At 50.0% G+C, this 16,570-nt stretch overlaps 1 protein-coding gene, 1 long non-coding RNA gene and 1 pseudogene across 2 annotated transcripts; 2 read left to right on the top strand and 1 right to left on the bottom strand.

The window, feature by feature from the left end:
- Positions 1–568: 568 nt before the first annotated feature.
- LOC100979844 (glycosylphosphatidylinositol anchor attachment 1 protein) lies at positions 569–5,566 on the top strand. The gene is given in 5 exon segments (XM_063595066.1): positions 569–1,056; positions 4,313–4,850; positions 4,852–4,889; positions 4,891–5,053; positions 5,055–5,566. Coding segments are annotated over 5 exon segments (1,482 nt in total). The 3' UTR covers positions 5,310–5,566.
- Positions 5,567–5,629: 63 nt separating this feature from the next.
- On the bottom strand, positions 5,630–12,334 carry LOC100980193 (zinc finger and BTB domain-containing protein 45-like; annotated as a pseudogene).
- A 1,576-nt stretch (positions 12,335–13,910) lies between these two features.
- On the top strand, positions 13,911–16,312 carry LOC103782991 (uncharacterized). Its single transcript, XR_608492.6, has 2 exons — positions 13,911–14,094; positions 14,676–16,312. It is a non-coding gene; the product is annotated as an uncharacterized LOC103782991 (long non-coding RNA).
- The last annotated feature ends 258 nt before the right edge of the window (positions 16,313–16,570 follow it).

Raw genomic sequence — 16,570 nt, 5'->3', positions numbered from 1 at the left:
TGGCTTCTCTTTATATCCACATTAAAACCCAAGTACCTTTCTTGCCTATGTAGTAGGCAGCCTCACTAATGGCTCCCCGTGATCCACACCCCTGGGATACACATCCTTGTGCAATGCCCTCCCTTTGAGTGTGGACTAGACCCTGTTCTAATCACAGAATATGGCAAAAGTGATGGGATATCTCCTCCAAGCTTTACTTGTTAGTAACCATGGCTGACATTTTCTCAGATCTTCTCAGCTCTCTCTTCCCCCCTCTCTCCCTCCTCTCTTTCTCCTTTCCTCTCTCTGAACCCTGGCTCTGGGGAGCAGCTGCTCTGTTAGGAGCTGCCTTAAGGGGAGGCTCCTGTGGCTTAGGACCCAGAGAGGACAACAGAGGGGAACTTGGCCCTTCAGTCCACATGGAATCCTTCCAATAGCCCCATGAATGAACTTGAAAGTAGATCCTGCCCCAGTTGAGTCTCAGAGGAGACCTCAGTCCAGCCCCCTGAGAGACCATGTGGTAGAAGCACCCTGTTGAGCTGGGCTGGGCCTGGGTCTGTGGAAACGGAGATAGTGAGCGCCCATTGTTATGGGCGGCTACGGGTGGGGCAGTGTTTCCACACAGCAGTGGGGCCATCATACAGTGGACCTGGCCCAGGATCTGCTCCACCCTTCCCTCCCTCCCCTGCTCTCCCCCCAGCTCCCTCCAGCCACGCTGTCCCCCTTTCTAAGCTCCTCTCTGGACAAACTAATGTCTGTCCTAGAGCCCCTGCACAGTTCCACCTCCCCACACTGTGCTGGAAATGCCTGCAGGGCTGGCTCCCCCTTGTCATTCTGCTCATGGCATGACTGTCACCTCAGGGAGGCCTTTTCAGATCCCCCCACCATGAAGTGGCCCCCAGCCTCCCCTGCAGCAGTTGCTTTACTTCGACACAGCACTTGCTCCTTTCCCCACTTATATGTTTTGTGGCTTGGTCCCGCTCCCCCTCCAGATGGTGCGCTCCTGGAGGACAGGGACCATACCATGTCTGTCTTTTTCACTGCAGCACCCAAGCTGAACTCAGGCCCTGGAACAAGGTAAGTGCTCTGGGTATCATGACTGAATGAGTAAATGAGAGGATCTGGAGCCCCTCACTCCCACATCCTACCACGGACCAGCTCGGACTGTGGAGATGGATGCTGACAATAGGAAATGCAGGTCAGGTTGGAGGCAGGGGAATGGCCTGAATGACCCCTGGCTCTTCCCTGGCTCAGGTGCTCCTGCAGAACACAGTGGGCACATGTCTCCCCCTGGTGGCCAGAGCGTGCACTGCATCCAAAGAAGGAAAACCACAACACAGAACTTGCAAGGCAAATCCACGCTCCCACATCCCAGGGGGCAAAAATCCAAGAGGATTGAGAGAAATATCAGAAAACCCTCTTATTCCTACTGCCAGCACTGGCCTGGGGTCCAGACACTTCCAAGGCCTCCTTACCACATCCAGGGAGGTGGCCCCGGCTCCACTTCCACAGTAGGAGGACCTGAGGCTCCCACACTGGGGTCTTTGCCCTTGTCCAGGGATGCGTGGTCCATGCTCTGCTGCTCCAAGTCTCAGTGCATCAACCACCCTGTCTCTCTCTGCTCAGAAGGAACTCCAGGGGTAGAAAGCATTTTCTAAGAACCTTGGAGCACAGTGGGTCACCTATGGAGAGCTGGGGCAACGGAGGCTTTCTGAGCCTGTGGGACTCTTGAGGTGACCCACGCCAAGCACCTCAGTATGTAGGGAAGGAAACTGAGGTCTTCTTTCCTGTAGCCCTTTCAGTCTAGGGGGCTCATCCTGGTTGAAGGTGCCCAGAGCAGTGGACACAGGACCCCAGGCCCTGCTTTCCCCTGACTGCCGTGGAGGTGGCACCAGACCAGGCTGACCCAGGGGACCTTAGGGATCCCCCAGCCTGGCCTCTTTGCATCTCTCCCCTTCCCATGCTATGGGCCCTGGTCATGGTGCTGGTGATTGGATGCTGCTGTCTGTAGCAGAGCTGCCTCAGCCTCTTTCTTCTTTCCCCTTGTTACCTCCCCAGGATCCGCTTCTCCTCCCATCCTACCCTTAGTCACCCCCTGTGATGTCAGCTTGTGCGTGCCTGTGGGTATGCACCTTTGGGGATGCTGAGAGGAAACAGCCTCTCCTGGGAAAAGTGAGTCAGGGTCTGCAGGATTTTAGGGGCTCCGATTCCCAAAGCAACCCCATGGAATATGGTTCAGCCCTGGCCTAGGAGATGGTAACTGGACTCTGCCCATGTCCTGTGTCCTGGGCCAGCCCCTCCTCTCTCTGGGCCTGGGTTTCCCAAGTGTCTAATGAGGGGTTGGACTGGAACTGCATATGGAAGTCTCAGTGTGGACCTGTCTGGCTCCCTCCATACCTGGTGGGTGAGTGGGATGTGCTCTGGGGTAACCTTGGGCCTCCTCATGAGTGGGCATGCGTGAACCTTGAAGGGGATGCCTGGGCCTCATGCCCATGGCCACACATGCACACAGGGTCTTCATGGGCCCCAGGCGGCAGGTGCACCAGAGCCACACTGCACAGCACATTGCATGGCACCAGTGGTTCCTCCAGCGCATGTCCCACGGTTCCTGTCTCCTGCAACCAGGAAGTAAGCCAACCTTACTTAACCACATGGACTTGGAGGAAGGGAGTAGTTCCCCAGGGGAAAACTGAGCCTCTGTGACTATTAGAAGTGGCCATGGATGTGGGACTGGCGAGAGCCCCAGATCTTTACAGTCATGCTGGTCACCTACACCCCTGCCTCTTGCAGGAGCGTGTGTCCCAGGGAAGGGCAGGACTGGTCCCAGCTCACAGAGATTCAGGGAAAAGTGAGTGCCTCAGCTGGGGTTAGATTTGTCTACACACAGCAGAAAGTTCAGAACAGTTGTGGCACAGACAAGAGAGAGTGCTTTCTTTCTCCTGTTAAAGAACTCTGGAGGTGGCTGTCCATGCTGACCCGGGCTGTCCCCATAGCCATCAGCCAGCACCTGTCCTGCTGTCCCAGAGTCTCAGTAGCTGACTTCTGTCCTCAATGCTGTCTCTGGACCCCAGAGGGCTGTGCTTCAGAGATAGGAAGAGGAGAGAAGGAAGGACCAAGACCTGCTCAGCTGTGTGAGTTCCAGGCAGACAGCCTCTGCGAGCCCCTCACAGTGCCTCTGCTCATGCCCAGTTAGCTTGGACTTGTTCTGGTCACCTTAGCTACAAGGTAGGTTAGTTAGGAGCGGTAGCCTTTTTGTTTGGCAAGTTGCTGCCGAGGATAAAACTAAGCCCTCTGTTCTTAAGAAACAGGGAAGTATGAAAATCCCGGGTGAAGACCAGCGTTGTTTCCCTACACTGAACTGCAAGATGAAGGGGAGGAACTGAGTTACCCTTAGATAAATTGGGAATTTATTTGTCTAAAACAGACTCTCTTTTCTTGGTATGTATTCATTGAAGAGAGAGAAAAAGTCATGGCTCTCAGCCAGGATATGTGAGTAGGAAGGCTGCTTTCAGTGCCTAAGCAGGATGATAGGAAGTGATGTGTTGGCTTCCACCTGACTGTAACTTGTAAGGAGCTCTGAGAAAATCCTCTTCTGTTTCATCAATGGGGCAAGGCCAGCACAGGGGTTTATGGAGACTTCTAGGCAAGCAGCATGTTCCTAAAAGCTAAGACTAATTCAAATCTCTAAACTAAAAAAGTAGAATGGTTTGACCCCACCATTTTGACTAGAGATATTTCAATTCTCATAGTGAAGATTAATAATACAAATAATCCATGCAAAATGGATAACAGTTAAAACTATATGTGATACAACTTATGATGACTAAAAATTGTTGGAAGAAAAATATTTTGCAAAATGTTTTGTTGTGTTTAATTTGATCCTGAAAAGTTGACTTAAAGAAATACTGATCCCTAAAGAAAACTTACGATAGCAGAATCTGTAGTCAGTTAATTTTGATGTGGCCCAAAACAGAGTCATTTAAATAAAAAAAAAATCCTGATAAAATAGTTTTGGTGAATTAAAAATAAGAGTCGATGAGCTAGAGGCTGGGCATGGTGGCTCACATCTGTAATTCCAGCACTTTGGCAGGCCGAGGCAGGTGGATCGCTTGAGGCCAGGAGTTCAAGACCCACCTGGCCAACATACAAAAAGTAGCCAGGAATGGGTGAGGCATGCCTGTAATACCAGCTACTCAGGAGGCTGAGGCAGGAGAATGGCTTGAACCCAGGAGGTGGAGGTTGCAGAGAGCCGAGATGATGCCACTGCACTCCAGCCTGGGTGACAGAGCAAGACTCTGTATAAAAAAAATAAAAAATAAAGTGGATGAGTTAGAATTGGGTTTCTATCCTTTATTTTTATAAAATGGATCAAGGTTTTAACATGTCTGAATAAAATTTGCCATGGACAGCTGCCCAACCTTGACCTGCTCAATCTCTTCCAGACCTTCTGCCAGAAAGTGGGCCTGCTGTGCACGCTTCAGGGTAAGCTGCAGCCCCAGGACTGGACATTGTTGGACGAACTGCTGCAGGGCCTGCAAACACTGCTGCTCATGATTTTGTGGCAGGCCTCCCATGGCCTCTTCCTGCGCTACCATGTGGAGGCCCTAACCCTGCGTCGCATCAATAGCTTCCGCCAGTACAAGTATGACCTGGTGGCAGTGGGCAAGGCTTTGGAGGGCATGTTCTGCAAGCTCAACCACCTCCTGGAACACCTGCACCAGCTGTTCTTCCTCTACCTGCTCCCCACTCTGTCCCGCTTCGTCTCCGTCGGCCTCTACATGCCCGCCACCAGCTTCTTGCTCCTGGTCCTTGGTTTCAAGGCTCTGCAACTGTGGATGCAGCTGCATGAGGCCGGAGTGGGCCTTGAGGAGCTCAGGGGGGGCCCCTGACCCTAGTGTCCCCCCTCCCCCAGCACAGGGTGGTAAGCACACAGGTCCCAGACAGGAGCTGGATGGCTCTGAAGCTGGTAGCCCTGATCTACCTAGTACTGCAGCTGGGCTGCATCGCCCTCACCAACTTCTGACTGGACTTCCTGCTGGCCGCCACTATGGTGCTGCCGCTGTGCTCGCCAAGCCTTTGGGCCCTGGACCCTCTATGCTGCCCTGCTGGTGTTGACAAGCCCGGCAGCCACGCTCCTTGGCAGCCCATTCCTGTGGCGGGAGCTGCAGGAGGCACCACTGTCACTGGCCGAGGGCTGGCAGCTCTTCCTGGCAGCACTGGCCCAGGGTGTGCTGGAGCACCACACCTAAGGCGCCCTGCTCTTCCCACTGCTGTCCCTGGGCCTCTACCCTTGCTGACTACTTTTCTGGAATGTGCTCTTCTGGAAGTGAGATCTGCCTGTCCAGGGCACCAGGCTGGGACAGAGACTCCCCAAGGACCCCATTCTGCCTCCTTCTGGGGAAATAAACAAGTGCCTGTTTCAGCTGCTTAAAAAAAAATACAAAAAAAAATGCCCTGGAAAATACTGTGTTAGCAAAAAGATTTAAAGATTGGTATAATTCTGATTTAAATGTTTTATTTAGCACAGAATCAAACATTGCATAGGAACAAAATTTTCTGAGACAAAATGGCTGGGTTTAAATGGGTTTAAATGTCTAAAAAATACTTAGCTAACAGTGTGGTTAAATTTTTACTTATTTTATTTATTTTTGAGATGGAGTTTCATTCTTGTTGCCCAGGCTGGAGTGCAGTGGTGCGATCTCAGCTCACCGCAACCTCCACCTCCAAGGTTCAAGTGATTTTCCTGTCTCAGCCTCCTGAGTAGCTGGGATTAGAGGCGCTTGCCACCACATCCAGCTAATTTTTGTATTTTCAGTAGAGATGGGGTTCGCCATGTTGACCAGGCTGGCCTCGAACTCCTGACCTCAGGTGATCCACCATTCTCAGCCTCCCGAAGTGCTGGAATTACAGGCGTGGGCCACTGCCCCTGGTCAAGTGTTTTTTCTTTTTTTCTTTTGAGACGGAGTCTCACTCTGTTGCCCAGGCTGGAGTGCAGTGGCACGATCGAGGCTCACTGCAACCTCCGCCTCCTGGGCTTAAGCAATTCTCCTGCCTCAGCCTCCTGAATAGCTTGGATTACGGGCGCCCACCACCACACCTGGCTAATTTTTTGTATTTTTAGTAGAGATGGGGTTTCACCATGTTGGCCAAGCTTGTCTTGAACTCCTGACCTCAAGTGATCCGCCTGCTTTGTCCTCTCAAATTGCTGCGATTACAGGCGTGAGACACCGCGCCCGGCCCCGGCCAAGTTTTTAAGCAGATACATTAGTTACATGTGCTGAAATATCAGATGACTCCCCCAGATTTCATTGACTTCACATTATATTTTGGGCCCACCAGAGGTTGCTGGCTGGGCGTTCAGGGTAGAGGCTGCTCCCCTCTGCGTGGGCATGCAGGAACCCAGAATCTTTCCATCAGGTGCCTCCGTCATCTCTGGGACCTCCTCCCACCTGCGTCTATCGGTAGAAGGGGAGAGTGTGAGAAAGGCATTGGAGGCTTTTGTGGGCCAGCTCTGGAAGTGGCTCACGTTAGTCCATCGTCTCCCTTTGGCAAAAGCTGGTCATAGGACACACCTAACACAAGGGGACTATGAACTAGAGCTTTTATTTATTTATTTATTTAATTGTTTGTTTGTTTAGGCACCATGGCCTACACTCCTTTATTAGAGTGAGGGTCCCGAGGACCAGCCCCCATATATGATGGGTCCACTTGAGCCTCCTTAGGAGCCCCATGAGGGAGTGATGGCTTGGGTAGGGAGCCAGGGACCTTGCCCAGCCCGACACTGGAGCAGGAGAGCGGCCTCAGTCCCCACCCCAACCCCAGGAGAGGGCGGGGCGAGAACCGGAGTCAAATCTTGGGCCGGGTCCAAGGGCCTGAACGCCTGGTTTAGGCCGGAAATGGTCTAGTTCTCAGAGGTGGTCTGATCCCTAGCCAGTCCCAGGCCCAGCCCCAGCCCAGCACCACCTGGAAGGTTCAAGTACATGGAGGAGAGGAGTAAGGCGGACTTGGGCGTATGGAGAAAGGGGTGAAGGGAGAAACAGGACTTGCGCTCAGGAGGGAGCGTGGCCTACTGGTGGGAAAGCGGGCGTGGCCGCCTGTGCGGGAGGCTGCGGATCCACAGTGGGCGAGACCAGGCCCCAGCCCCATCAGGGCGCGGGATGCGCGGCCCGGTGGTGCTCCAGCAGCGCCTAGCGAGAGAAGACCTTGCGGTAGACGGGGGAAGGGCGCGCGCTCTGGCCGGTGAGCGCGCATGTGCATATTGAGCGAACTCTTCTGCGTGAAGGGCTTGGCGTAGACCGCGCACTGGAAGGCGTGCACGCAGGTGTGCGTGACCATGTGCTTGAAAAGGCAGTAGCGCAGCGAGAAGGATCGCCATCACACGGCGCACTGGTGCGGCTTCTCCCCCGAGTGGATGAACATGTGCTTGGTGTAGTTTTTCCTTGAGCTGAACGTCTTGCAACAGTGGCCGCACACATAGGCAAGTGGCTCGGCACCTGGAGTGCGAGCAGTGGTGCCTGAGGGGGCCGTGGTGGGAGCAGCAGAGGGAGCCGGGGCCTCCCACGGCTGAGTGCCGGGGGCTGCCTCGGGCTGGAGTGTGGGGTAGAAGGCGGGTGGGGGCGCAGGGGCTGGCCCGGATGGTGCTGAAGGGGGTGGTGCGGGTGGTTCGGGAGCACTCAAGTGAAAGGGGAAGAGTGCGACAGGCGGCCCTGGGGTCTTCACGCCAGGCGGGCGGGGTCCGGCCAGTATGCAGTCGGGCTGGACAGGGGTCTCGGTGGGACAGCCTTCGGGGACAGCGCCATCCTTGTCGTGCCAAGCGGTTACATAGCTGTCTGGAAATACGTCCTCAGCTGCCCCAGATCCCAGAAGAAAATCTCTCCCACACCACTGTAGTCAGAGAGGCCAGTGGGTGCATGGAACTCCTCGCACGCGCTGTCAGCAGCAGCAGTGAGGAAGCCGGCAGCACAGTCTGGGAAGGAAGGAGGTGCTTGGCTCTCTCCCGGGCCGCCACCTTCGCCGTCCTCGCCATCGGTCTCATCGTCAGTTTCCTCGTCATCGTTGTCACCTCGGTCGTCAGGGGCCGCGGACAGTGAGGGGTAGGCACCAAGCCCCTCGGCTTTGGCAGGTGTCGGGGGCGCAGGCAGCTGCAAACTCGCGGGCTGGCGCTGCTTACCGCTGTGCGCGGCACCGGGGTGCCCCGGGGGTGCGCAGCCAGCAGGTGGCGCAGGCGGTGACGCAGCTGCTCAGGTGCGAGTGGCGGGGGCACAGGGGTGGGCAGGGGCGCGGGTGCAGAGGTGCTCGCGGGTGCAGAGGAGCGCGTGCGATAATCTGCGTGCATTCGTCGATAACTGTCTATGCGAAGCACCGACGCAGCCATGAGTACCTGCAGGGCTTCACTCTGTGCCACAACGAGCGAACCGCTGTACAGGAGCTCGACTAGCTGTCGCACCGTCTGCACAGGCACCACCGAAGGCACACGGATCTCAGAGTGGCCGAGCAGCAGCTTGTCTTGGAAGGAGGGCGAGCCGATTGCCAGCCCGCAGCGGTGCGCACGCAGCGAAGCTTCATGAATGCACACAGTCACGTCGCAGAAGTGCCCACCCAGCTTCTGCCCATTGAGGGTCTCAAGCAGAGAGCGTGAGAAGTTCTGCAGATGTATGTGGCGCACAGCCTCTACAGCCGCCGACTCCGACTTCTCTTCAGGCACCAGGCCTGGCCGTGGCCGCCTTCTCACCGACTCCAAGGCAGCACTTCCGGGCGCTTCTCTTTATTTTTATACAGTTTTATTGAGATATAATTTACATGCTATCCAGCCCATCTATTTCAAGTGTACCATGCAAGGGGTTTGTATATATTCACAGAGTTGTGTATCCATCACCATCGTTTTAGAACATTCATCACTCCAGAAGAAACTACGTACCCATCAGCAGCCACTGCCCATTTCCCTGATCTGCCCCGCCCTAGGAAATCCGTAATCACTTTCAGTCTATGGATTTGCCTATTCTAGACCATTCATATAAATGAAGTCACACAACGCTGGGTCTTATGTGACTGGCTTCTATCAAAGTTTGCAAGGTTCATTTATGTTCATGGTATGTATCAGTAGCTTGTTACTTTTTATGTTTGACTTCTATTCTGTTACTTACCTACACCATATTTTATCTATCTCTTCTGCAGTTTATGGGATTTAGGTCGTTTCCACGTTTTGGCTGTTCTAAATAATGCTGCTCTGAGCATTCACATACAAGCTTTTCACATGATTTCATTTCTCCAGATCTAGGAGTGCAATTGCTATATTATATGGCAACTCCGTGTTTCACTTTTTGACAAAGTGCCAGACTGCTTTTCAAAGGACAGCATCATTTTATATTCCTGCCAGCAATGTCGAGGGGTCCAGTTTCCACACATTCTCACAAACACTTACTGTTATCTGTCTCTCTAGGTATTGCCTTCCTGATGGATGTGGAGTGCTTTCTCATTGGTTTTGATTTGCATTGTTTAAATGAGTTATAAGATTGAGCATGTTTTCATGTTTATTGGCTGCTTGTATATCTTCTTTGGAGAAATGTCTATTCAGATTGTCTCCCCATTTTAAAATTGTGTTATTTTCTTTTTTACTATTGACTTGTGAATGTTCAAACATGTATATATATATATATATATATTTTTTTTTTTTTTTTTTTTGAGACGGAGTCTTACTCTGTTGCCAGGCTGGAGTGCAGTGGCACGATCTTGGCTCACTGCAATCTCTGCGTCACGGGTTTAAGTGATTCTCCTGCCTCAGCCTCCTGAGTAGCTGGGACTACAGGCGTGCACCACCACGCCCGGCTAATTTTTGTATTTTTAGTAGAGACGGGGTTTCACCATGTTGGCCAAGATGGTCTCAATCTCCTGACCTCGTAATCCACCCACGTTGTTCTCCCAAAGTGCTGGGATTACAAGGTGTGAGCCACCGCGCCCGGCCCAAACATTCTTATACAATTCTCTTCTTAGATATAGGGTTTGCAAACATTTTATCTCACATTGTAATTATTTTTTCATTTTCTTGAAAGTCTACTTTGATACAGGAATATTTGTGAATTTTATAAAGTACAGCTTATCTATATTTTCTATTATACTTGTGGTTTTGGTATGATATCTATAAAATCATTGCCTAACCCAAGGTCACAAAGCCTCAGTCCCATATTTTCTCCTACGTGTACTAAACTTTTGGCTCTTATATTTAGGTCTTTGATCCATTTAGGGTTAACTTTTGTAAATGGTGTGAGGGAGGGGACTAACTTCAGTCTGTACATGTGAACATCAATCTGTCCCAGGACATTTTTGAAAAGACTATTCACTCCCCATTGAATTGCCTTGTCTCCCTTGTCAAAGTCACAACAATTACTGTCCTCATTTTTGTATCTGGTCACATGTTCCTAGTTAGTAACTATAACTACCTTCTTCTACTACCCATTCTGTATTCCCTTAGCTTTCAGCAAGCAACTCAGTTGGTCTTGATTCTTTATATGGGGCAATGACCCAAACTTTCCTTCCTGAAGGAATTGGGCCATTGGCAGCTGTGCCTGAATTGGGTTGTTGTAGTTTTCCATTAACTTAATCACAGGGCATGGTAGTAGGTAGCACTGAAGACACCCAGGAGATCCCATGTATTCCAGAAGTATTATTTCTTAGTTCTGTGGAGTAGAAGCAATTAACCCTTGGTAGTCAGGATCAACCACCTCTGCCAGCACGGTAGCTCCCTTCTTTGCCTGTCTATTCAGAGGCATGAGGAGCTCAGAGTGGACAGGGACTATCTTAACTTCCAGTTCAGTAGAATCATTTCTTTGTATCGTGGGGGATGCATTCCTCCTTTTGGGACCAAGACTTCTAGACTAGCAGAGCATAAGATTGAGGGACAGGAAATGAAAATTTTGCTGGTGTGTCACTAGGGGTAATAGTGATGATGAGAACCAATTGGTGTGGGAGACCATGAGGTGGATAAGGCACTCTGTAAGTCCAGACAGTAGTGTGATTTTTATGAAGTACAATTTATCAGTCGTGATAGGAACATTGAGGGTAGGAGGGGAAATTCTCATACATAGTGTCTGTTTCAGTGAGAACAAGACACTGCCTCTTCTATGATGGAGGTGGTTCAGAGTCACAGCCAGGTTACCTTGGGAGTGGAAGTCCATGTTGCAGAGCCCAGGCATCACCTCCACCCCTGCCACCATGGCCACTGTATTCATGAGCCCATTGAGCAATGACAGGGGTGGCTGGGGAAAGAGGCTGAGTGGTGTCCACAGAACAGGTCATCCTATCTGCTTGATTATTGAAATCCTTCTCTACCAAGGCCACCCTTTGGAGAGCATTTACATAGCACTCAATGCACTCTTGCTTTTGGTTTACTCTTTTACTAGGCGAAACCAGTCCTAGTGGCTCATAATTGGGTTTTCCTATCATACTTGTCCTCAGTCCGTAGGTGAAACAACAAATGTAGGGATGCTGAAAGTTGCTGAGTATGTGTCTGTTCCAACCACAGGGTGGGTTCAGGGACACATTGGATCCACTGTGAAACAGACATGAGCTCACACTCCATCCACCAGCTAACCTCCATAAGTCCCTACTCTGGTGGACCACAGTGATGTTTTTGGTCTCTGGGAATTCCTGTCAAATCAGAGCCAGTGTCCAGTAATTCCCCAAATATCTGAGAATTTTCTTTTCTCTAAGTCACAGTCATCCTGGCAGAAGGCTGTAGGCCCCTTTGGGGAAGACTGGGAAAAAGATTAACTATGTAAGTTTTTGGCAATGTAGCAGCATATTTCCCCAAGATCACCCAGCCTCCCCTTCACTTAGGGGTTGTGGGCCTGTGAACTGGCTCAAGTCTGGGAATTGATTGAGGGTTTAGATCTGTGTTTCATTAATTTGAGTTAGTCTTTTATTCAGTTGACCTAGAATTCTTCATTTTTTAAACAACAACTAAGACTTTGGTACAGCTCATTAGCTCTCCCTGTGGATACCATGGACTACACAATGCCGTGGGTGTCTGTGAGTCAAACCATTCTGACTGCTGCTTTGACACTGCTTTCCACTGTAGTGACCACACCCACCTCATCTTTGGTGATTAAGGACAGCCCATGTTCCCTGCCACCCCAGGATTCAATTATCCTCATTTTACTTAAAGATCCCAGTCCAGTGGCTGCAGTTCCTGCTGTAACATTTTGCCTACTGAGAGCACAAGCTCAAAGCTCTTCCAGGATACTGGGCTCCTCTCACAATATTCTTTCTCATGATCGTTGTGAGGAGTATGTTCTGTAGACCCTCCAGTGTGAGTGAGCAGGTCTGACATAATAAATCCAGTCTCCCTGAGTTTTTGCATACCTTCCTGTACACATAAACCAAGGAAGTTGTGACATCTCAACTTTATGTACTTTAGGTAAACTCTGATTCTGTTTCAGCCAACCAACCAAGTAACAAAACAAATAAGCAAACAGCCAACCAATCAACCAACAAGCAAGCAAGCAACAAACCAACCAAACAAGCAAGCAAGCAAGCAAGCACCAACCAACCAAGCAAGCAACCAACCAAGTAACCGATCAAACCAACCCTTGGAGCCCTTTCTAAAGCTTTGACCTACAACCCTGAATCCAGAATCTCTGTTTAGTGGGCCAACATTAATAAATTTAGCCTAATCCAACTTTATGTTACTTCCACCATGGTGCCACACACTTAATATCCATTCCCACGTATATTCTCCAGATTTCTTTCTGTATAAATTGTGTGTGTGTGTGTGTGTGTGTGTGTGTGTGTGTGTAGAAAGAGAGCATCAACTGAAAAATCACACAATTTTATAAATTTAGAAAAGAGAGCTTTATTTCTTATAAAGGTTTGCAGCCTGCAAGGTGGCCATTATGACAGGCTGGGAAGTGTGGCCTACAGCCAAGGCCAGAGGCAGGCCCTTCCAGGGAGGGAAGGAGAGGACAGGAATTTGAGCCGAATGAGTTGACTACATATACATACTCAATAGGATATCAGAGGAGCTATATCATTTTATGAGAATACTCATAAAAGAGGTCCTAACACATGCATATTGAATAAACATGCATGTTCATTCTGGGGTGGAGACTTGACATTTAAATGTGTTATAATTAGGCCCTACACATCAAAAAGTGAAGCAGGGAATGAAGGTACTCAGCCTCTGTAAAGGCACAGCCTCTAAAACTGGCCAGAACCAGTCCATGGAGGATGGTCTCTTATCAGGAGAAAGTTACTGAAATCAGTCCCTTGTCCAGTGAAAGCTGTCGTTAAGGTCGGTGGGGCAGGAGATCAGTTACTCAGTGTCTGTGAACTGGGTGAGTTGTAATTGTTTTAATCTTGCTTCTCTCATAGCCAGTGCTTGCTTGGCTGCTAGAGAAAAATAAAAACTATGTGGTAGTTAGAATCTAGTTTATTCTTTAAGAGTAGGGTACAAGACTTAACCCTTGCCTGGCATGGCCCTAGGTCCTGTTTATAATTTGGGGTCTTATTGCCACAAAGAATCTGTTCTGTTAGTCTCATGATCTCTATTTTAATGTTAATGCTGTTCAGTTGTTGGGTCTAAACCATAAGAGGGAGGGAGGTACAGGGAGGTATGTCTGACCTCCTGTCCTGTCATGGCCAAGAACTGAATTTTAAGATGTATTTGAGGTTCCGTTGGCCAACAGGGGGTCTGTTAAGTCGGGTGGGGGGCTTAGGGTTTTATTTTAGTTCTCAAGGGAGATAAAATAATTTAATCCATTGGCCCCTGTGACTGTGGGACTAACATGGCTATGATCTGTCAGAGAGACTTCAGGCTGGCACCCAGGCAAAATTCTATACTGTAGTAAATGCATCATGCACATTTGTAACAACATGTACATAACAGTGTCACAAAATACTTTCACGGTGACACCTAGATTAGTGTTTTATTGAATAGCTGATGATATAAACTGGCTCATTTGATGCCAAGACTGACCATCACCACCATACCAAGGTCATCACTGATCAGAGGCCTAACCCAAGGAGGGGGTCATGTGCAGACCCAGCTGTGGGGAGGAAAGATGCTGCAGAGGAGACGGATGCCCACAGAGGCCCCTGAGTGGATACAATGCTCACTAAGTGGTAAGTATAGACTCAACATAGGCTGTCAGGTCTCCCCCTGTGCAAATGGGACATCCACTTGAGAGTCAAGGGTCTGTTTGGGTGGCAGGGATAGCCACTTCTGAAGGTAGAAAGGAAAATAAGCCACCAAATTGGTATCTTTCTGTGAAATGGACATCGTGCTTAGAGTCTCCATTTTCCCCACAACCTGGAGGAATAAGTATTGTCATCTGCATTTTATAGCTGAGGAACCTGACTCAACAAAATTAAATTACTCACCTAAGCAATTAGCAATTAACCAAGTCTTTCTGATTCAGAAACCCAGCTGTTGCCTGTTCATATCCAGCCCCTGTATTGGGATCAAGATCTGCCCTATTCTCAGTGCAGCAAGATCCAGGCAGATCACACTGGACTCCCAGCACTGAATCTGGCTCAAGGGGACATGAAATTTGACTGGGTCATGGGGCTCAGGAGCATCATTCTCAAAAATAGCAGTACAGGAAGAGGCGATGGCCCTAAACAGCATTTGCAGGCAGATCCCATGTTAATCATAAGGGCCAGGACTCTCTCACTGTCTGTCTCTCTCTCTGTCTCTCCTCTAGGGCTGACCCCACATTGGACACCGCTGCATCCATGTCCATCACACAACACAGCTGCCGTTTCTTCTGCCTGCTTATGGGAAAGTCCCCTCTTCTCCGTTTTCTTCTCTTCCTGCCCTATCACACCGTGCACTTCTCCCTTTCCTTAAAGAACCACCATCAACTTTAGGAGGAGGGAAAGGGGTGGCTCTGGCAGGAAAAGCCAGAATCCCCTCTAGCCAGCAGAGAGAGAGGAATGGCTGCATGTTTTCTCCCCCAGTCCAAGGCACTGGGTCTTGGCTGGGTTGAAGGTTCAGAGCTGCTCTCCTGCTGTGTCGGTGAGTTCTGGTCAACCTGCAACCTCCTGATGTGGCCATTGCAGTTCATCGAGTCTTCAGGGACTCCCCATGGCCTGGAGTACTTTGCCTTGCTTACACGGGAGAGGAGAATGGATTTATAGAGAACATCAACTAAATCCAACTTGAGCATTGTGTGGCCACACTTGCTAGATTGCTATAGTCTAAATCTAGCATTGTAGAAAGACGGGGGAGCTTGGAGCCGCACAAACCCAGGTCTGGAACTGGCTCCTTACCTTGAAAGGTGAATGATCCTGGCAGGACTCTTAGCCTCCCTGGGTCTCAATTTCTTTATCTGTTTCATGGGAATGAGGATCTCTGCTGGGTGGTTGGGTGATGCGGGGGCTGTGTGAAAACAGCTTGTCAATACAAGCCAAAATAGAAATATTTCTCCACAGAGTATGAAGGTCAAATGAGAGAATACATTTAAATTAAATGGAAAATTAAAATGGTAAAAAATGCAAAGCTGTATTGAAAGTTCCGAGCTTCTCTATAAGGAGCTTTTTGACTATGTAGGAATCCTGTACTCGTTCCCCCTAAATATAAAAAAAAAGTTGAAGGAGGCAGAAGGGAGAGTGATGCACGATGGGCAAGGACTTCACCTGCTGTTGCTGGCTTTGAGGATGGAGGAAGGAGGCCACAAACCTAGAAGCTGGAGCCCCTAGAATCTAGAAAAGGCAGGGACCCGATTCTTTCCTTGAGCCTCCAGAAGGGACACAGCCCCGCCAGCACCTTGACTTTAGCCTGGTGAGATCCTCTTAGGACTTTTGGCAACCAGAACTATAAGACAGAAATGGAAGCCACTGAGTCTGTAGCTGTTTGTTGCAGCAGCAATAGAAAACTAATGCAGAGCCCAAGAAATCACTGGTGATGAGGTCGGGAAAGTGGGCTCAGGAGGTCTGGATCTGTGATGAGATCGGGAAAGTGGCCTCAAGAGGTCTGGATCTGTGATGAGATGGGGGAAGTGGGCTCAGGAGGTCTGGATCTGTGATGAGATGGGGGAAGTGGGCTCAGGAGGTCTGGATCTGTGATGAGATGGGGAAAGTGGGCTCAGGAGGTCTGGATCTGTGATGAGATGGGGAAAGTGGGCTCAGGAGGTCTGGATCTGTGATGAGATGGGGGAAGTGGGCTCAGGAGGTCTGGATCTGGGGTGGGGATCTGGAGTGGAAGGGGAATTCATTTGTTCATTGTCTATCCTTTTGCATTGATTGAATTTTTTTCTATATATATGTGAATTTTCACAATAAAATTTTTTTCCAAAATAAAATAAACAAAAGGGGCTTTTTGCAACCCAATTCCTATCTATGTCTGAGTCCACTTGTATTGAATGAGTCTTTCTGCTAACGTCCTTATATTTGGGTGACAATCTGAATGTCAGCGACCAATCAGAGCAGAGGCAGACTTTGGAGTGGGCAGGGCATCCTGAGGGCCCTGATTCCTGCCATGAGACGTAACCCTTTAGGTGCCAGACCATGGGGAGGTCCAGGGGTTGCAGGGGAGGGCTGTGCATCTGCAATGGCTCTCAGGGGGCTCCCGGTGGTGGCAATTGGTGAATCTGCACAG

This window comes from Pan paniscus, chromosome 12 (genome assembly GCF_029289425.2).
Source record: "Pan paniscus chromosome 12, NHGRI_mPanPan1-v2.0_pri, whole genome shotgun sequence".
Classification (NCBI taxonomy): Eukaryota; Metazoa; Chordata; class Mammalia; order Primates; family Hominidae; genus Pan; species Pan paniscus.
This window is presented reverse-complemented; position numbering and strand designations above follow the sequence as displayed.